Raw genomic sequence first — 21,364 nt, 5'->3', positions numbered from 1 at the left:
CGAGTTCATAGAGTGCAGGGATTTGGTTGCAGCCACAATAACGATGATGAGAACATTCCCTACAAACACACAAGCAGAGGTTGGAGTTTGATTCTGGTAACCATCAGGGCTTGAAACGAGTCGGCGGCGGCTCACCCGTCACTGCACCCAAACACATGAGCACCACGGTTATCTCCAGGAGCAGCTTGGCGCTCTCAGACGGCCGGGCTTCTCCCCCGCTGGAGTTGGATGTTCCTGTTTGTAGATGAGTCCTGGGCTGCAACGTGGATGCAAACGAACCGTCCATTTCTGACCCGATTCCCAGCTTTCCTTCACATGATGAGTCCGGATTTAAAGTCCCTTAAAAAATGTTTTGATTGATCCACCGTTTGGTTTCTTTTTCCCAGCTCTCATTCTAATCTGACGACGTCCAGGTGAAGCGACTGCTTAAGAGCGGAGGCAGGGAGGAGGACTCTGGTTAACCCTTTCACTACTGCTGTCTGTTCAGCTTATAAAGACACAGAACCAGTTTTATAAACACTTTTATTGAGACATTTTTAAATAGAATTTAAAATTCTAATAAAAAAAGTAGAAATATCACGATAGTATTACATTCTATGTTTGTGAGTAGAGCAACATATAAAAGAAATTTAGATGGCACATTTAAGTCACAAAAGCTTTTGGCCGCTGAGTCAAAGTGTCTGCTCCTTGCAGAAATGTCAAAGTACCCGAGGATCTTCACAAAAGCTTCAATGTGCTCGTCTGTCGAGAGGCGCTCCGTAAACGCCGCTCACTCGCGTTTGTTCCCGACTTTCGTCGAGTCAGAGGTCAGACGCTGCCGAGTGTACTCCCAAATCAACAGGGCAGCGCTCACGTGCACATTCAGTGACCGGATCACGCCCTGTTGGGGGATCTCCACGCACACGTCCAGCATCTGGAGTAAATTAGCAGGGATACCTTCACGCTCATTCCTGCACAAAACAAAGAGAAAACCAATAATTGTAAAATAAATTAAAAGCAAATACACTCTCAGTCTGCTGTTTGCATCATTAAAGATGAGTATATTCTATAAATAATTAGTGAAACTTGTGAAGGATACCATAAATAATTAAAAACGTAGATATATTTCATGGATTTTCCAGCGGAAGGACATTTCTGGATTGCTGCTGTTATAATCCAGCACTGACAGAAACTGTTGTCAGCATTGGAAAAACATGCTTTGCAAATCAGCAACTAAAATGAGCAGCAGCTCTGCAGCCAGGTGACATTAGGAAGCCGTTTGACACGTTCGGCTCATCTTCTGGGTAACATGGTGAGACGATGACAGACTACCGCTGAGTCATGCTGTGGAGAGATTCCCGCTGAAGAGAGCAAAACAGGGCTTTAATATGAAGGGTGAACTGCACCAAGAGGGTGAAATGTTTACTGAGAAGACAGACGGTGTTTTAGTGCAGCTGCGTCTCCAACGCGGGTTAGGTTTGCGCCGATTCCTCTGCTGTCCTCAGGGAGAGCCAATTATAGCCCAGCATGCCCTGACAGGTACACAGCAAGCCCACAGAGGTGAGATGACAGGAAATCGTCTCGTCAGCTCACATTTTTATCTCTGCGAGAGCCACGGGGGCATCAAAGACAGAAGCTGTTTTGGATGGAAAAACACAGTTGTTTCGGGTGTGAGCGTGGACTTCTTTTGATGCTTTCGTACCCCAGGAGGAGCAGCGTCTTTTCAGGGAACCGGTAGTCCTGCAGGCTCTGACTGTTGGCCGTCTGCTCCACTCCAACGATGCAGTAGCCTTCACTCTTCTTCATCTGCAAGAATTCTGTCAGCTCCATGGGCTTCACCTGAACAACAGACAGGTTCTGAGTAATTATTCAAAGCAAAAACACAAGTTTATAGATTATTTCTTTCACCACTACAAAAATAAATAAGATGAAGAGTCATAAATGGTACCTAAACTCTAATTTAAAGTTTCCAGATTGCTTTTATATTTTCTCTAAACTTAACGTAGTTTTAAACTTCTGTCCTGTTCCAAATTTATAACTACCCTTTCAAAGGAAACATCAGCAGATCTCTGTGCTGTTTCCTTTTTCCTTTTCTCCAACAAGAATTGCCATTATGTCCATTTCTTCCAGCAGTTATTTCTGCTGTGTTGGAAGGAAATTGAATAGACAGTAGGCTACTCCTCTAAAGCCTGCAGTATGAGTCAGGCTGTATATTGTGCGCGTCACCTCCAACAAAGGAAGCCACAGCTCGGATGAGACGCTCAGTGACTGGAAGTGTTTGTCCGTGACGTGGCGGAGGCTGTCAAGGACCAGAGCGCTGGCACCAAAGATCTCACAAGTCCTGCAGAGACCTGCAAAAAATAAAATAAAATAAAGCTCGATCTGATGTGACTTCAAAAATCTTTAATAAAAGATTCTTTTCTTCATTTCTGTGGGTTAAAAGCATCCGAGTCAGATTGAACAAAATCAAAGTGTTTTTTATGCTAACTCTGTTAGCTGTGCTAGAGGCATCATTTCTTAGCAGTTTCTGCAGCACCTCCCAAGTTGGTTGGCTTGTCGATGAGTGACGCCACGACCAGCAGGGCCCCCGGCTGTTTGCCCAGTCGGGCAGCCCGTTGGGGTGGAATCAGCTGCAGTTCGGGTTCCTGCTCCTGAATTCCCAGCCTCGATGGGGTGATCTTCTTCTGGACCTCGGCCCAACGCTCCTCCTTACCCTGTTCACCTAGGAGACAAAACATCCTGTCGACGTAGGAAAGACAGGATTTGCTGCTTGCTAAAGAGCTGACGTACTGCAGTCCTGCTGAATCCAGTCTCCAGGCTGGACCTGCTCCAAGTCGCGAGTGCCATTCCTCAAAGGAAGCGATGGACTTTCCGCAAACTTTACAAACTTCTCAAACTTCCACAGTGGAATCCACTCATCGTCAGTCAGCTCTGATAGACTAGGAAAGGTGTAGAAAATAGTCTGGACAAAAAGGAAGAATTTCAACTGGTTTATTATCTTTTTGTGGGCTTAATTTGTTCAACAGAAAAGCTCACCTCAACGCTGAAATCCCTGGTAGGATGAAAGCAGCCGAAAAAGAAGTGCTCCTGAATCCTAATCCAGTTCTTGCTAGCATTTCTAAAAAAAAAATTAAAAAAAAGTTTGAAATGACAAAAGTTTACAGCAATAGAAAGGTCATTCAGCAGTGCCTGTACCCAGTGCTCTGCATGGCCTCTGCCTGGGTCAGACAAACACCAACCACAGAGGACAAGGATCTCAAAGCTTCAGCCTCCTCCACCATGTTTTCTGTCAGATGCCACACCCTCTTCAGCGCCAGCAAGGCGTATAGGCGGACGCTGAAGTTGTGACTCAGGCACGACTGCAGGATGACATCCAACGCCTTACGGAGGTGCACAACCTTCAATATAACGGGTATGGAAAAGGGTCAAAAGAGGCAAAACTCAAATAATAAAACACAATTCTTTACCTTATCCTTAAGATGTGGAACAATGACATTGAGATGAACCAGCACTGACAGGAAGGTGCAGATGCTGGTCTTGGTGTGTTCATGAGCCTGCGTTCAGAACAAAAACAGTTCGGCCCATCAGGTGAGATTTTTACGAGTCAACAGACAGTTTGAACACTTTATCTCACCTTGCTGAAGCAAACCCACAAACTCTCAATGTGTTGTGGGCAGCGGACGAGGATCAGAACCATCATCCACTCGATCAGGTATTTCACTGAGGCGTGATTGCTGCCGAATCCGGCTTCAAACACTGGCTTCAGCAGTGTGTCAACAAACTCCTGCACGCACAAACGCACAACATGTCACTCCCTCTGTGTTGAACCACCTCCTGCACGCACAAACGCACAACATTTCCCCCCTCTGTCCTGTGCTCCTCAGTGAGACACTCGTACCTCTTTGAGCTTAGGCAGCAGCATCAGCAGTGTTTGCCACACTCTGTTTTTTACACGGTGTTGCAGGGAGTTACTATGGTAACGTGTTTTAGACTTTGATATTTCAGCGTCCTGTGGAAGATAGAAATATGTGGAGGTCAACAGGAAAAGCCTGCAGATGATCATGAACAAAAGGCTGTACATTAAAAATATGTAAACATGGTTCACATTTCCAAGTAGTAGAACAAAAACAGTCTCAGATGATGAGTAAGTTTCATTTTCAGATTCTAATTCTAAATAAAAATGACCAAAAAAACATATTTTATAAAGGAAAAAGAAAACTAAATCTTTGTTTTAACATTCTTTTCAACTATTTTCAGTGAAATGTAGGATCTTAATGACCCAAATGTGTTCTTAAATGACATTTTATAGGGTTGATGTCTTTCTTGTACAACTTACCTTCTTCAGTAACTCAAAAACGAGCTCCTCCATGAGTCTTTGGTGCAGCACATTAGTGGAATCCAGGCGGCTGAGGAAAGCCAGGACACAAATCCGGGGTAGCTGATCATCCCTGTTATCACTGCAGAACAAGAGGCAGCTGAGAAAGCAAGAGGGACCTCTAGTGGCAACAATGTCAACATGCAACTATTAGAAAAATGATCATTAAAAATCAGTCGAACTTACTTTGTAACAGCAATATTAGCAGCACATGCGCCTCCCAGTTGCTCCACATATATGTGGACGTCCTGAATGAGTCTTTGAGAGGAAAAACAAAATAACAGTAAAAATAAAAAGTGACCCGATTTTTTATTTGATCCCAACAATTGTTTCGACTTACCGTTGATCCTTCCTCATCAAAGGCCCATAAACACAAGCTTCAGTGACTATGTCCAAGTAGTTGAAAACACTCGTAAAGCCGCCGTCAGTGTCCAGCCATGTCTGACAGCAGTGCTGAGTCAGCACGCCATACACGCCGCTCTTTGTCTGAGACAGCTCCAATAACTCAGAGGCGATCTAAAATCGAGCACCCGTATCATGAGTATAAAGATGGATGAGTTGAGTTTTTTCTCAGTCAAGCAGCTGGATTTGACTCACCTGCTTCAGAGCGGCCTTGAGGTCTGGAGCCTGATCCTTGGGGAGGCTGAGCAGGCGGCGCTGAAAGGCCATGTGGATGAAGCCTCTCAGAGCTGGCCAGAAGTCGTGAGCATTGGTGTTCAGCCCCTGCACGAGCTCCCAGCTACAAGTCACTGTCTGCACACAGAGTGCCTCGTCGCCACCCACCAACTACAACCAAATGAACAAAATAATCAGAAAATATCTTTAAAAAAAACAAATAATTGTGTTATTTTGAGACTCACGTGAGGCAAAACCATCTGGATGAATGAAAGCACAGGCAGCACCAGGTCACTGGGGAGCAGGGTCAGGGCCTCCAGCCCACAGAGAAGAGCAGCTTTGTGGGCGTCGGCTGTCGACGCGGGAATCCCGAAAGTCTTAAAAAGAAAGTTCAGACAAATCCACTGGTCTCGCATGAATCTGGCAGCAATGAGTCCCCAGTCCTGCTGCAGAATCCCCTGTGCTTCAAGACTACTGCCAAAAGAGGAAAAAGATTATCACTGATATTAAACTGTTAACTTTTTAAGTCAATAACGTCTATTTCCACAAACCCTGAATCTGTGAGCTGTGGTTTCACGAGGCGATGATTGATGCATCCAAAACAAGCCTGATGTTGTGAAGATGTGGTCAAATTGAAGAAATAATCATTCAGAGATTTCAAAGCGGAGATGGTTTCTGATTGCATGTCAGTTCTTTCCCGCGCTGCAAGATCACACACAGCAGCCAGGGATGCCATAGCAACAGCTACAGGAACCTGATCTGCCACTGTAGGAACCTGGAGAAGAAAAAAAAAAACATCAGATTTAAAGATCTAAACACCCCAGCAAATGAGAGTTCATGCATGTAGTGATGTACCCTCTGGGTTTGATTCTGTAGAGCTGTGAGGCCAAACTTGATGAGTTTAGGGAAAGCTATTTGGTGCATTTTGCTGCAGTGTTGTGATGAAGAAGAACACACAACAACCAGCTGCCTCAGGACACAGAGATACAGATCTGCTCGCTCCACGTCACACAGCTGTTAAGAAAAAAAAAGATGATGTCAAAGCTTAGGAGTTAGGAGTTATTTTATAATATTAGAGTGATGTAATAATATCATAGTGATGGTGGAATCATTGGTGGTTTACCTCCTGCAGCCCCCCACACAGCTGCCGCAGGATAAACTCCAGGATCGGGTCAAAAAGCCTAAAAAGCATGGCCTTTACAGCAACCTGCACATCATCCTCTGGAAAGGACAAAAGAGGAGAGGCTCAAATTTAACAAACGTATTTATTTCTAGTTTATGGAGCCATGATTTGAATTTTAGAACAAAAAAGTGAGCAGAAACTTTCACACAAACTCTCCTGGAACTGTTCTCATTTGTGTCTTTAATTTAAAGACCCACCCCAATGAAAATTGTGTTTTTGGTGTTTTTACAAGCTCTTGTGGGTTTTTTTTCTTATAATGGAGGATATATACAAAAAAATTAAGCTCGGAGTTGTTCTTTCTTCAAATCACTGTGAATTAGTGTGAATCAGAAGCATACGAAAAAATTGAGTCCGTATTTGTAATGTTGAAACTATGGCAACAGTCTCGCCCACGACTCAGGGGTTATTTTCTAATAAGCTACTGCAGAAACTATGTCTTAGAAAACAACTTTTTTTGTATGCTAGCTAAAAAATGCCTAATTATAATTAAAAGACCAGTAGGAACAGTTCTACAATAGATTAAAAGATGATCGGAGTAGGTTGTTAGGAGGAACTTGTCATTTGTGCAAAAAAGGCCCTTTACTTTCTTTAAAATATTTTTTTTTCTTAGTTAAGCAAAAGATAAAAGAACTTGCTTTTTGGATGACATTCTCTGTGTTCCTGCATAGCTAAGAGGATAAACATTTCTAACCTTTATCCTGATTGATTGCTACCAGCTCACACAACCTGAGCAGCAGCTGCAGGCTCTTGTCGCTCTTGCTCAGAGGCTGGTACATATTGGTGCTGACTCTGCTCAGCGTGTCAAGCAGGGGAGACAACAGCGAGTCCAGAAAGCTGATTAATTCTTGACTCCTCTGCATTTCCACGCACAGCAGGACGGCTCTGGCGAGCTTGTCAGCCTCCCTGGAGTCGGGCAGCCTTTCGTTCTGACCTGGGAGGAGATGGACTCTGCTGAGCATCACGAGAGAGCAATCCCATCTGAAGATGTAATCACGCTTTTTGACGGTGAGCTCACACCACTCACCCGAACAAGCAGGCACCACGAGAAAGGCCAGCAGCGCCTCTTGAACATGAGCTTTTACGGTTTCCTTTTTATGGGAGGGAGCATCCAAATCTCCATCAATTATTCTTGGTTTAAAACTGCCCTCATGTTTCAACAGCCAGGCACACACCTTAAAAAGGTAACAATCATTAAAGCAGGTTATACTGTATCTATTATCTGAGATATTATAAGGGAGACAGATTCCTCTAGTGCTGCAACAAACAATTATTTTAATAGTCGACTAATAATACATTATTTTATCCCCACTAGTCGACTAATCCGGTCATGGGCAAACTGTATGTAAAGCACACATCTTAACCATCATTAGATTTAAACTACGGTAACTAAAAACTAGATATATTGCATAACCTGCAATCATGCTAGTTTGAATCCTGTAAGATGAATTTGGCCGCTGAGTATGCTAGTGCTGATAGCTGAAGATGCTGAAATTGATAGCTAAAAACCCTGAAGCTGATAGCTGAAAACACTGAAGCTAATAGCTGATAATGCTAAAGCTAAAGCCAGCTAAGATCAGCTAATAAATGCCAAATTAGCCTAAAAAACTGAGAAAGCCTAAATTAGTAAAAAAAAAAAAAAAAAAAACTAGCATATAGCTAAAATATTTGTCGAACTCCAAACAGCCTAAAAACAAAAAAAGTCTAAATTGCAGCTGAAATATTAGCTAAACTTCAAATTAGCCTAAAAAACTGAAAAAAGCCTAAATTGTCCAAAATAGCTAGCATGTAGCTTAAATATTAGCTAAACTCCATAGCCTTAAAAAACCTTAATACCTCAAGCTAACATTTAGCACAGCAAAAAATAAAAAATGGCGAGCAATTTCATAGCCATTCAGCTGTTCAATTTAGAGTCAGATGCCAAGTTAGATGAGGAAAATGAAGACATTAATGCTGGGATGTCGCACAAGGGGTCTAAATCTAAAACACACCTTAGGTCGTGTGGGCCGAAAAGGATAAACATTTATTAAAACACACAGAAACTACATTTGTAAAATTTTGAAACTGTATTTTTTTAACATAGTTATGAACTTAATTAACATTCATTACCTGCGATAATCCTAGTGTAAACTTTGTAAGCTGAATTTGGCTGCTGAAAACACTGAAGCTGATAGCCAGCTAAAATATTAGCTAAATAAGCCTAAAAAACTTAGCCAAAGCACCTAGCATGTAGCTGAAAAAATGGCTAAACCTTAAAATATCCTTAAAAAGAAAAAAAAAATGAAAAAGAGGCTAAATTAGCCAAAACAGATGGAGTGTAAAAATTGGCCTAACCCCAAAACGGCCTAAAAAACTTAAAAAAAATAAATAAATAAATTAGCCAAAACAGCTAGCATGTAGCTGAAATACTAGCTAAATTCCAAAATCTTAATAAATATTAAGAAATGCCGTAATAGTCCAAAAGGCTAACATAATGCTATTACAACGTTCAACTATACTTTACCACACTCCAACTCCATATCGATAATATAAAGTAACGACTAATTGACTATTAAATTAGTTGTCGACTATTTTATCGTGGCAGCCTTGTTTCCTCAACAACTTACTTGATTCCACAGCTGTGTTCCTCTGCACAGAGACTCATCCGGTCGGAAACACATCAGGAACGAGAAAACATCATCCAGGGTTACTTCACTCTGTGGGAAATTTAAAAAAAAAAAAAAAAAAAAACAGCCACTGAAACTCTCAAATATTCTTCATTAATGATCCCCAAATTAAAATTAGCTTCTGAACTGTTAGAATTTGTGTCTCACCACTACTGTAAGAGAGAGGGCACTGTTGAGCAGGAAACACTGAGCAGCTCCTCTCAGTAGCACCTGATGAGTGATCATGGTGCATCGCAGGACCTCCCTTTTAAGCAACACACACCTGATGAGCCATCATTTTCAGCATGACCTCTGAACTCATTAAAACCCCTCAATGGCAGACCTGATCGCGGCGAGCCCGCTGGTTCCCAGCAGAGGCTCCAGAGGAAGCTTAGACAGCGACTCACACACGAAGAGGAGTGGCACTGCACTCCAGTGCTTAGAGCTCAGCTGCTGAATGAGCTGAAGCAGTACGCCACCTACAAAACACGAACAATAAACAACGCCGTTTGAATCACGACTTTGTCTGTTTTCTACCTACGTCGCTCCTCCTGGGGCAAACTGGTGAAGAAGGTGGCCATGAAGACTCGGAGTTTCACCGCTAGTTCCGGACACTCCCCGACTCTTTCAACAGGTGACCTGGACGACAAAAGGTGCTGGTTAACAACAACTAAACAACACAGAACCGGCTTGGCTGAGGTTAAACGCTCACCTGTGGAAAAGTGACGATTCGGAGAGAACGTCCATAAACGAACCAACGATGAACTTTAAAATGCAAGAGAAGAGAGAAAGTCAGTTAAAGAAAATCACATTTGCTGTCACATTTGGATGAGCAGACTGAACACCTGAGAAAAAGATGACGCAAAGGCAGGATGCTGCAGGACGTGCAGCTCCACCAGATGACACACTCCTTCTTTGGTTAGGGATTTATTCTCACTGTGGAACATGCGGTGGTACACACACAGCAGCCAGGACGGGTGGAACAGGCCCCAGCCCGAGCCTGCAGCACAGATGAAGAAGAAGTTAAGAAATTAAACTCTTTACGTTGTTTAAATCAAATATTTTAGATGGATTTTCACAAAATCAGTTTGAATCTCAGCTGGGACCGTTCTGTGTGGAGTTAGCATGTTCTCCTTGTGCACGGGAGGGATTTTTCTAGGTACTCTGACTTCCTCCCACAGTGCAAAAACATGGTTCACAGGTTAATTGGTGACTCTAAATTGCCCCTAGGTGTGCATGTGAGTCTGTGTGTGTTGCAACAGACTGGTGACCTTTCAGGATGTACCCCACCTTTGCCCAACAGTGGCTGAGTTATCTCCAGCAGGTTCTGAAAGTGGATGGATTTTGTGTTACCTTGGCAACTGTTTACTGTAGTTTCAATCAGAGTGTCGATTCTGTTTAAAACTGGCCGGACAACGTGAATCTGTAGATGAAACAGCAAGCATAAATCATAAAATAACCCAAAAGCAAAATAAAAAAGAATTTAAATTTCTACCTGGTTCTCTTCCAGAGTCTCCATTACCAGAACGTAATCCTCCCAGAAGTTTCTGAGCACCTCCAGCCTATCAGCAGCCCAGCTGAACAACATCTCATCTGGAGAAGCATTAAAAGGACTTTCAATAAGCCGAACTTTTCATTGCACAGACGACCACATATTACCTTCTTCTGATGCAGAGGACGGAACTTCTAAGGCGTGCTCTTCTGACAGGGCTACACCTCTCTTCAGAAGGTACAGAGCCCTCTTACGGGTCAGGCTGTCTGTGTGAGTCAGTCCATCCTGAACAATCCTCCAGAACTGAACATACAAGCGAGGGTCAGGTGTGTCTGAGCTGTGCGGTTGGAAGAGGTGGTCTGACAGGGAGGTCAAACACAGCAGTGACCTCTCTGTCACTATTGCTGAGTTCTCTGAGGAATGCCAGCTGCACATGTGCTCCAGGATGGACCTGAGGATGGAGCTGGAGCGTGCACCGCTGCAGCACCTCAGGAGAGTTGAGATGATCCTCATAATGATTCTGGGGACAGATGCGTCAGGGAGGGATCTGATAGAGGCCAATGCAGCAGACAGAATGGTGTCTGTGAGATGATCATCAGTTGATAGGAAAGGAATGAGGGATGCCAGGCTCTCAGAGGCCACCTCCACGCTGAAACCCCCGGGTAAGACCTCATCTTGTGGCTGCAGGGATGGGAGGATGAACTGAGCCGCTCGCTTCCACGCATCCTCGCTGCACCGCGCAACGCAAACACGCAAAAGTCTGCAAACAGCTGCTGTGCTCTCCCTGCAGCGCGCATCTTCTCCCGGCTCTGCTGAGATTTTGGAAAGGAGAGGCATGCACCTGGTCCAAATGACCGACTCGATTTGATCCATAATGCTCCGCCTTGTTGCGTCTGTGACCGGCTGTGGATCTGAGCGGGATAAAAGTTCACCGAGTCCTTCAATAAGAGCTGCCAGCGCTTCCACTCTCTCTGTCTCCGGCCACGTCTCACTGGGCCACAGCAGAGATCCCAGCAAAACTTCGTAATCCGGAGAGCTCAGCAAAACCGCGTTAATTAGGACCGAATGCATCATTTAAGTCGTTCACTCTGAAGCCAACAAGCTAAAGAAAATATACAGTCACTTTGTCATTTCATGACTTCCACTAGAAACACGTTTTCCTGCAGTAGAATGTAAACTTCCGCAAACGTGATCAAAATTCTCGCGAGATTTCAAAACGAGATATTTTTCTTGTAAACTGGAGATAAACAATAACAATTGAATGTTTAATGATTAATCGAAGAAAAAAAAAGAACCAAAAAATGTATCCAAAATTAAAAAAATAAACAAATAAGAGAGCATTCAAGTGTAAAGTGTAATTTTTTTGAGAAATTATTACCTTTTTTTATTGAGTCTATTTAGAAAGGTGAAAGGTTTAGTTTAATGCAAACTTTTCACAATTATTATTTTATTGGACTTATATATTTTGGTTTGCTACAAATTACTTCATCAGGACTTTTTATAAAACAACAGTTTTATATTGTTATAAAAATATAACAACTACGATAATGAAATGATCAATTTAATGGTTTAAAAGTTGAGTGTTGTTTTTAAATAACGTTTTGTACAAATAGCATCTGTTTGCTTTTAAGTGAAAATCAGTTTGTTTATTGTCTTATACATTTTTTCTTAGTTATAAGAAAGTAAATTGTTGCTTGATGTCCGAAGTTTAAATCTAATTTTTTTATTAGTTATTAAATAATTCAAGAAATGTATTTTGCAATAACAAAAAAGTCTGAATCTATAAATCTCTAAACTCCATTTAGATCATGAATGACCACAATAGTTGTCAGTAGCTCCCAGTTTTCTTTTTTTAAGGAGAAGGAAAGAACATTTTTATCTTAGAATGGAATAAACCAGATTTTCCACCTTTACTTGTTCCCAAGTTGACATCATTTTGGATTTACCAAACTTTAATAAATCACTTCCAAAGAGAAACTACTCTTAAAGGGGGTGAAGGTGACTCATTCAGCATTTTGTTCTTGGCTTTCTAGAAATGATGTCAATTTGATGAGTTAAACAAAAAGTAACAGCAGGATGGTTGGTTTATGTATCTGGTTGTAAAAATTATACTAAAAATATTTTAGACAGCATAGAAGATTTTAGAAAAGTTTGCTTTTCTTTTACCAAATAACTGCTGAAATAGAAATACATCTTTGTGGACATTAAAACCTTTAAACTTGGTATGTGTTTTTATTTTTTTACGCCCTCTACTCCCACCTGCAGATTAAGTTTTCCACAAGATAAATATAAAATTAAACCAAATAAAATAGGGAAATTCCCTGATAATTGTAAGACAAACAATTTTAATCCAGGGGTAGTCTTTAATCATAAAAACTATTGAATTAAATGATGAAATAAATATTCTTTATGAATTTTTAATTATTGCTTACATTTATTTGCAAATGCATGGTGTTTGACACTCTCATAGTTTGATCTTGCTGGCAAAAGTTCAGATGAATTATGTAACATCCCAAAAAAATCTGTAGAAAAAAAAAGGAACAACAGGCTTTGTGTTTGATTATATAAGAAAAATACTGCATTCATTGTACACTGATTATAGAAATAGAACTCCAATATTAATACTTTGCTCTTGCAATAAACAGCTGAGGGACAATCAGCCAGAAAGGGAAAAACTTTGAATGAACTGGCGAGTATAAAACAAGTGACTCTGTAAATGATACAGTGTATTGCTTTGGAGGAACAATAAAGAAAACTGGGCTGGCTCAGATAATACAAAAACTGTATATTATTACACAATGATTTAAAAATATAGATCAAAAACACAGAAACAGATATTTGCACCACAAATGTTGAAGTCTTTAAAAAAAAATACACAACCCTGACAGCAAGAAAGCCACATTTTAGAAAAGCAGGTTTAAAACTTGAAAAATATTTGCTGAAATCATCTTTCATCAATTATCTGAGGCCTTTCAGAGAAGCCTGAACTTTAGAAAAACACGTAAATTGATTACATATGCTTTTGTTCATAAAAAAAGACTTGTATGTACACATTATACAATATTAATAAATATCCTGTTCACAAACTGACTGTAGCTAAAATCTGGAATTCAACATTACAAAGGAGGCACTGAACATTTGAACTGTACAAGTGGTTTTTCTAATCATTTGAAGACATTCATGTTGTGGCGACTTCCAAAATAAACTGAACTTTAAATGAAATGAAAGTGAATAAATGTAAGTGTCAAAGTCATTGTGCTCAGAGGATGAATTCTTGAAAGGAATCATCACCTAACAAATCCAGGGAGAGGCAGTTGGTAGATCTGCGGCCATAAAAGGAAGGTTTGGACGGGGAGTGCATGAGCGGGGAAGAGCTCTTGACAGCTAAAAGGTTTGAATTTATCGTTTCTGGGACTTCAAAGACGCAGTTTTGAGAAGAATTGGGTGGCAATGTCCCTTTAAGATGGGTAGGAGTCCGGAGTTGAAAGTTTTCATCCAGAATGTGGTTGTTCGAATCCAAGAAAACGTCAGATTTGAGCTTCTGGAAGGCAGAAAATGAGGTTAATACGACTAAATCGAAAAATCACAAAGAAAACAGGAACTATAATCACTTACCTCTTTAAAGGTTTCCTTGCTAGACAACTCTCCATCATAGTCATTATCTAGAGGAGCACTCTCTTTGTTTTCTGTGGAGAATGTATGATCTTATTAGCAGGATGTAACAAAGATAAGTTTGCAAAGATAAGTCACGGCTGGATTCTAAAGGTATTAGGAATACCTTGTAAAAGAGACTTTGAGTAGAATTCTGCACAATCCACCGATACTCCTTCCAGAAGATCAGCCAGATGAAACATCTGGTCAGGATCATCAACCAGAAGCTCCTTTGCGTCTCCAAAACTGGTCCTAATTTCTAGACATAAGATTTTTGATAGTGTTAAAAATGTGAGTTTTATTCAAATTGTTGAATCCAATCTCCCTCACTACCAATGAAACATTCCCCCCACCTTCCTCCGTTTGTGTTTTGCAGCCTTTGATGAACTCGAAGGTGCACGAGCTGTCTTGACTGGCTTCTGAGCTCAAACATTTCTCTCCGTGTTGTTGACTGTCTTCTTCACTGGAGGTCATTTCTGCGCAGAGGCTGTGCTGCCGAGTGTCTGCCTCAATCCCAGAGCTGCTGGTGGAGTGTCGGGACAGACCAGGGCTACTCTCGCTGCCCGGGGGGTCCAAATCCAACTCATCGCTGATATAAGACTCTCTGTAATATGTTTTCTCTATGACAAAGTAAAGAAAATACTGTTATAACAAAATATATTGTATGCTACAATAGAATAAACTAAGATCTTGCTGCATTAAAAGCTGCTACCTCTGGTCTCCTCCAGCTGGCGTAGATGTTTCAGTGCAGGCTGCAGCTTGAGGTACAGCTGATGGCTGCTGCTCAGGTGCAAGAGGAGACGGCGAGAGCGGAACGACGAGCCGGTGTAGTAAACCAGCTTTCGGGCTGATGGCAAACCATCTGGCTGGATCTCAAATTTCTTGCCCTGAAGAAAACAATGAATTATACATTGAAAATTCACAATAAATAATTACAAAGACCGAACTTCACTTTAAAAGTGTCCATACCAGGAAGGTTAGACGACCGACATTCGACCAGGGGAAGTCATAGAGCAGCTGTCGAGTGTTATTCACCTCCTAAAAAACACACAGTTAATCAGCAGATTTTCAAAAAGGGCCGTCAGCTTAAATACACTTCAAAGCAAATGATCAATTATCGATTTTCTTTTTGGAGCCATCTGGATTAGACGCTGAGGGCTTCCTCAGATATCTCACGGTCTGTTGGATTTTAATCAGCCAGGCCTGGTGTGCTAATCCCCCCAGATGGACAGATCAAGCAACTGACAGACAGCTATCTGTTGATGGACTGCTGTTAGCAGCGTTCCCACACATTCCTCAACACTTTAGCTTCTAATGAAAACAGAAAATTGAACTTAAAGCTAAAAAAAAAACAAGAGGTGCCGATGAAGATGTTTATTAATAACACACACCTGATAAACCTGCATTCCCCACAGGGTGAGGCCAAGCAGTGCCGTTCCTCTGTCCTCCTTCTTGGTCTGCACAAATGAATAATAGGATGTCAGCGAGGCATCTGAGTGGCTCAGATAAGAGAACTATTTCACAGTTAAGCCTCCCTCTCATTGCACCAAGAGACGAGAGCTGATGATGGTGAGGGCACTTACACAACTGATGGAGCAGCCTTTAAAACGTAACTTGTAATAAAAACACTCTGCAATATTGTGCAATCTTCCAAAATCAAGAGTAATAATTGTTGTGTAACTAATGTACAAAAAAACAAAACAAAAAACGACTCATGACCTTTTGCAATCTATAAAATGTAACGGGAACGTCCTCCAGCTGACACGAGTCTCTGATGAAGCCAAGGATTGCGTCACGAGTAGACATTCCCCAAAGCTCCTGGTGTACTTTAGGCCCATGACAGAGCAGGTAGTTCTCCCCACGTTTGGCAACAATCTGCAGAAAGAAAAAAAAAGTGGGCAAAACATAGAAGGGACTCTTGAAAAATAATATAATATTCTTTACTTTAAGATTAGGGGTGAGCGATATATCAGTGTCAGTATTGGTATCAGCTGATATTTGCATAATTTGAGTTTATCGGTATCGGACGATGCTAAAAAAAATTAAATATTTGACATTGATACTTTTTCCTAATAGATCCTTGGAACTGGGAAGCTTATGTTTTCAATCATAGTTACTAATTGTTCTGACTGTTTTCAACTTGAGAGGTATACATGTTGTTCCTAATAGATCCCTGGCCATGAGAAGGCAAAGATTTACAGTTATGTCTAATAGTCAGCAAATGGTTGAAGGGGGAAATATTGGTTATCAATATTGGCTTGAAAAATTGTATGAGCCCGTTCCTATTTAAGACCCACTCTGATTATCTATTTTAAAATTGTTCCGAGTGTTTTTATCAATCATAATTATGCTTTTTCTTAGCCAATATTAAACAAAAAAATGTAGTTTTCTAGGACACTTTCTACAGAGTGGAAGTTGTTCATTAGAAAATTTACCTCAGAGTTGTGGGCGGGATTGTTGGCAAAGAGCAACCCCAAAGAGCAACCCCGCCCCCTTCCTGTCATTTGTAACTGAGCTTTGTGTTTACACCAGGGGTGTCAAACTCAACCGCAGAAGGGGCCAAAATCCAAAACAAACCTTAGGTTGCGGGCCAAACAGGATTAACATTTATTGAACAACCTAAACTACATTTTTAAAACCATAACTTTTTAACATAATTATGAACTAGATATATAGCATTACCTGGGATAATGCTAGTGTGATGATGTAAGCTGAATTTGGCCACTGAAGATGCTAGTTCTGATCGCTGAAGATGCTGAAATTGATAGCTAAAATTACTGAAGCTGATAGCTGAAAACGCTGAAGCCGATAGCCAGCTAAAATATTAGCTGAATACCAAATAAGCCTAAAAAACAAAAGAATAATAATTGTAATAATAATTAGGTTAGCCATAGCAGCTAGCATGTAGCTAATAAAAATAGATCAACTCCAAAATAGATTGAAAAACTGCAAAAAAAAGCCTAAATAAGCCAAAACAGCTACCATGTAGCTGAAATATTAGCTAAACACCAAAATGGACTAAAATACGCAAAAAAATCCTATATTAGCCAAAACAGTAAGTATGTGGCTGAAATATTAGTTAAACTCCAAAATAGCCTAGAAAAACTTTAAAAGAAAAGCCTTAGAAATAAGCGCAAAATAACATTGGGCCATTATAAACAAGAAAATAAAATGATGTGGAGGGCTGGAAAAAATTAGGCCTCGACTTTGACACGTGGTTTCACGCTTTCTTGCTAGCTTACAGCTCCTCATACTCCAAATAAAATATCACAGGGGAGACAAAAATGGTGAATAATATTGGAGCTATCCAGCCGTATAGTTTTGAGTTAGATACCAACTCAGACGAGGATAAGAAAGTAGCAAAGACAGGAACTTGTGACAAGCCCAGCGTCGTCTCTCTGTCATAAACATTCTCTTTTTCCAGCTGCATTTTTTTGTCTGCTCCCAATTCAAAACAATTGGAATAAAAAAAAAATGCTCAGAAATTCAAATTTGAGCTTAATACATGTCCTCCATAATCAGAGAAATGCAATAGGTCTTTAAAGGTTAGGATTGCTGCCACAATATAATATTAACACCTACCCAGGGGGGAAAGTAGTCCTTGGGTGCAAAATAGGGTGTGACCTCTGCACCCTCCCTCTGCAGTAGGTGGTCACCAAAGTCAGCCTGCAGAGCGTAACCTGCCAGCTGGAAGTACACCTCCTCCTGCTGACGACATTCAGAGTGCAGCACTCGCTCCCGCAGAGCAGAGAAGTAAAGGCGCCGGGCCTTCTTCTCACTGGTACCACACGAGAGGCAAGAACGAAACGTCACAGGAGAACAAGAAATAAGAAAACGTGTGCTATAATTGGAAAACAAAACGTAAAAATAAAAACCATACCTAATGAGTCTTCCATTGTCAATATAGTACTGTATTTTGAGAAAGAGTACAAGAGTAAAGAGTCTCCTCCCAGATACCTGTGGAGAGATGCATTTAAAGTTTATTTAAATGTGCAACACCTTTCACCAAATACAACTGAAAAACAGAAACAGGGTCATTAGGTTTAGATAAAACAGAAAAAAGGACTTAAGCATTTAGATCCACCTTAAGCAACAACAACTTGTTTCACTTTGAGTGAAGGTTTCTATCCCTTTCTGTTAACGATTTTTTATTGCTGCTTGGCTCGGCATTATTTCAAGCTGTGACTGCAAAACAAGCCTACATTTTCACCCCCTCCAGCTCTGCAGGGTTGTGGGTTTGACGAGTTTCTGCTGAATCTGAGATTGGCAAGACACGAGGGGTCAAGAGGAAGAGGCCAAACACCCCTCTTTGATCTTACTCGTCTCAGTTCCAAAAGTCTTGTGGTTTGTTAAAGTGCAGCTTCACAAAACAGTTTTCTTTCTTTTAAGCCGGAGCCTTTCCGAACAAACTCGACACCTTCTGGTGTCTTCTTAAAGTTCTGTTTTACTTTTAGACTGGTGATAGTATGAGTACTTTTTCTCATTGCATATCTATGGAGCTAGATCAGGGTCTATATTATTTGAAACCCAAATGAAACAAATTGACAAAAAATCTTGGTGTTTGGCCCAAAAAATAAATAAATAAACAGATAAAATGTCTGAAAATGTTTGCTATTCTAAAATAAACTTAATTATTTTAAGCTTCAAATGTCTTTTTGTTCAGGTTTCAAAAGTTGAAATTTCAATTTAATCTGTAATAATTTCGGTCAGAAAATGGCTGTTTAGTCTGTACTATCATAGTCTAAAGTTGTCACAGGTGTAAAAAGCAGATTTTTATCGTGTAAAAACTGCATTCTGGCCCGTTCAAAGCACCATCTTATTGTTACTTGCAGGTATAGAAGACGTCCTCATACACGTAATTATCACAGTTCTCAGATTCAGTAAATGCATCGGGACTGAAGTTACCACCCTCATCGATTTTGATTGGTCCTTCGTGTTAGCCCCGCCCCAATGGGGCCAGAAGTTTTGAAACTGAAATTTTCAGATACGAAAACAAATAAAAAAAAGTGTTGAAAGTGAAAAAGAGACTTAAAACTGAAAAAAGGTTTTGAAGTTAAAATGTTGAACTTTGAAATCTAAAAAACAGAACATTTGAAGCTGAAAATAATCATATTTATTTTAGAATAGCAAAAGGTTAAAGACTTTTTTTTTTGACTAAACACCATTTTTTTCAATTTGCTTTATTTTGGTTTCAAATAATACTGGCTTCAATATAGTTCCATACAGATCCCCAAACTCCCAAATTGTTAGAACTTTTTTAGGATGTTACAACTTGTAAGAAGGAAGAAAACTGATAAAGTTTTTCTAGTCGGCATCATAAAATTACAAACTTAAATCTGCATGTTCAGAAGTGCTGACAAGATCAGACTCTTTTATGTTTAAACAAAAGTACAGAGGAGAATAATTTTAAAGATAGTATTTTTTAGTCAAAATGTTAAGCAATATTTCTTATCTAAAGATGGTTGAGTAAATTAAACATCTCTTTTTTAGGGGGCAAAATCTGTCATCTGCAAATGGCTGTCTTTACCTTTCCAGGTTCTTGCTTCCATTCCTTAGTAAAATACTCCACCAGCTTCTCTTCAAGGTCTAAAAATATGTGCTCGTTGTCTGGAAATAAGGAAAAGGACAATCAGGAAACACAGAGAACCAGAGCAAACAAAGCAATAATGTAACTGAGCGGAAAATTTGCCCCACAATGAGATTCATTAGCATTTGAGAAAAGGCTTTTGTTCCTTTATGTGTGAATTAGGCTAACAGGAAGCAATGACCACAGAAATAATCTTATTTCAGCTACAGTGTGGACCAAAAATTCTGTTTTTGTTGCTATTCAATCCTTTTTATCATCAGAATTCAAGGCTTCAGGTTAGAGTTGTTTTGCCCTAAAGCAACAAGTTTTCATCTCAAAACAAGATCATAAACAGCTGCTTGTAACCTTCTGAAAGTGGGATAATGTGGTATCACGCTCTGCCTGGCGCTGTGAGTCACAACATTGGTATTTTTTTTTTTAATCCACGTTATCACTTTTGTTTAGCTGAACAAACTGAGTTCACCCGGCTTTTTCACAACATTTTTTTTCCCTTTCAGTTAAGTTTCCCAGCCCATTTCAATCCCACTTTGACTCATTCCAGCTCCCCTCACTCGTCAGCTCTCAGGCCTCCGAGAAACGGTGAGTAAGGCAGCTTGTGTCATGACAAGTGCCCCCCACAACCTCTTCTCCCCATCAGCCGCCCATCCCTCCTCAGTGAAGCAGAGGAATGCACGGGCACATTCCTGGCTTAATGAAGTTAATATAGCCGGGATTCTGGCCCAAGTGATCGCTGAAGCAACACCGCAGAAAAACAAAAGACCGTTTGTCGAAGCGGTGAGCCACACGAGATTATTGAAACCGATTGTAAAGCAGCAGCTCTAGAAACAGAAGATTTAGACCTTTGCTCGGCGGGTAAAGTGGATTACAACTTTCAATTACGCAGATTGGGAGGGCAGAAGGATATTTTGGTGTTGAGAAAAAGAAAATACCCTGCAGCAGAATGCTGTCATTATACGGTTGTTTATATTGCAACTGTCAGACTTGTGAAATCTGGAATTTTAATAGATCACTTCCGTTTCCTGTTACAAGTCTGGACGAAAATATGAAGTAAAAAGGTGAAACGAATTTACCTTTGACCACTGTGAGGCCGAAAAAGTGGAGCTCAGTGATTCCGAGATGTTCTGTTACGCGATTGAAAACATCCTGTCCTGTAGCCTTGAGCTGGAGCAAAGAAAAAGCAAAGAAATGAAATCGTAAAACAAAACAAACAAAACAAGTATTAGAAGAAAGTTTTTTAATTGGATTTTTGCTGTTTATAGACTTTTTTTAAATTTTCATTATCTAGGACATTGTTTCTGCAGTGCAGCAGTATAGTTCATTAAAAATTTAGTTCGGAGTTGTGGGCGGGATCATTGATGCAGGGCAACCCCACCCCCTCTTCCCCTTCCCAATGCTGAGAAGTCTCTGATAATATGCTAGTTTACAGACCATCACATCCCAAACCAAACATTACACGTGCAACAAAAATGGTGAGCAATATTGAAGCTATCCATCAGTTAAGATAAAAGTTCAGATGAGGAAAACAAAGACGTACATGGATCTACTCATCTGTAAATGGATGCATCAGAAGGAAGCGAAGCAAGGAACATCATTTTCATAACAAACTGTATTTTTTTTTGTCTACTCCTGAATTACAACAATTTAAATAAAGAAAACACCCAGAAATGCAATTTTGAGCTTAATATTCCCTATATATATATATATATAGACATACTGGATATGTCTTCCATCATGAGAAAAATGCAGCAAGAAAAATGTTAAAAACACCATTTTCATCTAAGTGTGTCTTAAAATGGTCAGATGAGTTTTAAGAAATTTTTTTTAATCTTTCCTGATGTTT

The 21,364-nt window shown here is 40.4% G+C and overlaps 2 protein-coding genes across 4 annotated transcripts in view; both read right to left on the bottom strand.

Moving 5' to 3' along the window:
* Positions 1-568: 568 nt before the first annotated feature.
* tarbp1 (TAR (HIV-1) RNA binding protein 1) lies at positions 569-11,512 on the bottom strand. 3 transcript variants are annotated; one of them, XM_024297714.2, is made up of 29 exons: positions 10,454-11,512; positions 10,290-10,387; positions 10,148-10,217; positions 9,640-9,794; positions 9,507-9,559; positions 9,336-9,433; positions 9,138-9,273; positions 8,963-9,059; positions 8,756-8,845; positions 7,177-7,324; positions 6,844-7,083; positions 6,093-6,190; positions 5,825-5,983; positions 5,521-5,744; positions 5,215-5,443; positions 4,952-5,140; positions 4,695-4,870; positions 4,541-4,612; positions 4,316-4,454; positions 3,878-3,988; positions 3,614-3,763; positions 3,447-3,533; positions 3,175-3,377; positions 3,016-3,097; positions 2,770-2,941; positions 2,516-2,701; positions 2,206-2,330; positions 1,682-1,818; positions 569-950 (listed from the first exon to the last, which is right to left on the bottom strand). In XM_024297714.2, the coding sequence occupies exons 1-29, from the start codon at positions 11,358-11,360 to the stop codon at positions 770-772; spliced, it is 4,812 nt and encodes a 1,603-aa protein (XP_024153482.1). In that variant the 5' UTR covers positions 11,361-11,512; the 3' UTR covers positions 569-769. The 3 variants fall into 3 exon arrangements, with proteins under 3 accessions (XP_024153482.1, XP_024153484.1, XP_024153483.1); XM_024297716.2 differs by having other exon boundaries at positions 4,316-4,436; XM_024297715.2 differs by having other exon boundaries at positions 5,215-5,440.
* Positions 11,513-12,829: 1,317 nt separating this feature from the next.
* The window catches only part of zgc:172136 (uncharacterized protein LOC566376 homolog), a 10,786-nt gene continuing 2,251 nt past the window's right edge, over positions 12,830-21,364 (bottom strand). The window contains exons 3-14 of the mRNA XM_024297960.2: positions 20,595-20,685; positions 19,465-19,544; positions 17,818-17,894; positions 17,520-17,715; positions 15,657-15,812; positions 15,329-15,394; positions 14,907-14,975; positions 14,650-14,824; positions 14,291-14,557; positions 14,065-14,196; positions 13,902-13,972; positions 12,830-13,827 (exon numbers count right to left, since the gene is read on the bottom strand). Of these exons, the coding sequence (XP_024153728.1) occupies positions 13,546-13,827; positions 13,902-13,972; positions 14,065-14,196; positions 14,291-14,557; positions 14,650-14,824; positions 14,907-14,975; positions 15,329-15,394; positions 15,657-15,812; positions 17,520-17,715; positions 17,818-17,894; positions 19,465-19,544; positions 20,595-20,685 (1,662 nt within the window). The 3' untranslated portion in view covers positions 12,830-13,545. The remainder of the gene's footprint in view (positions 13,828-13,901; positions 13,973-14,064; positions 14,197-14,290; positions 14,558-14,649; positions 14,825-14,906; positions 14,976-15,328; positions 15,395-15,656; positions 15,813-17,519; positions 17,716-17,817; positions 17,895-19,464; positions 19,545-20,594; positions 20,686-21,364) is intronic.

The sequence above is a fragment of the Oryzias melastigma genome, linkage group LG15, assembly GCF_002922805.2.
Source record: "Oryzias melastigma strain HK-1 linkage group LG15, ASM292280v2, whole genome shotgun sequence".
NCBI lineage: Eukaryota > Metazoa > Chordata > Actinopteri > Beloniformes > Adrianichthyidae > Oryzias > Oryzias melastigma.
Note: the sequence above shows the minus strand (reverse complement) of the source record. Positions and strands in the feature narration are given on the sequence as shown.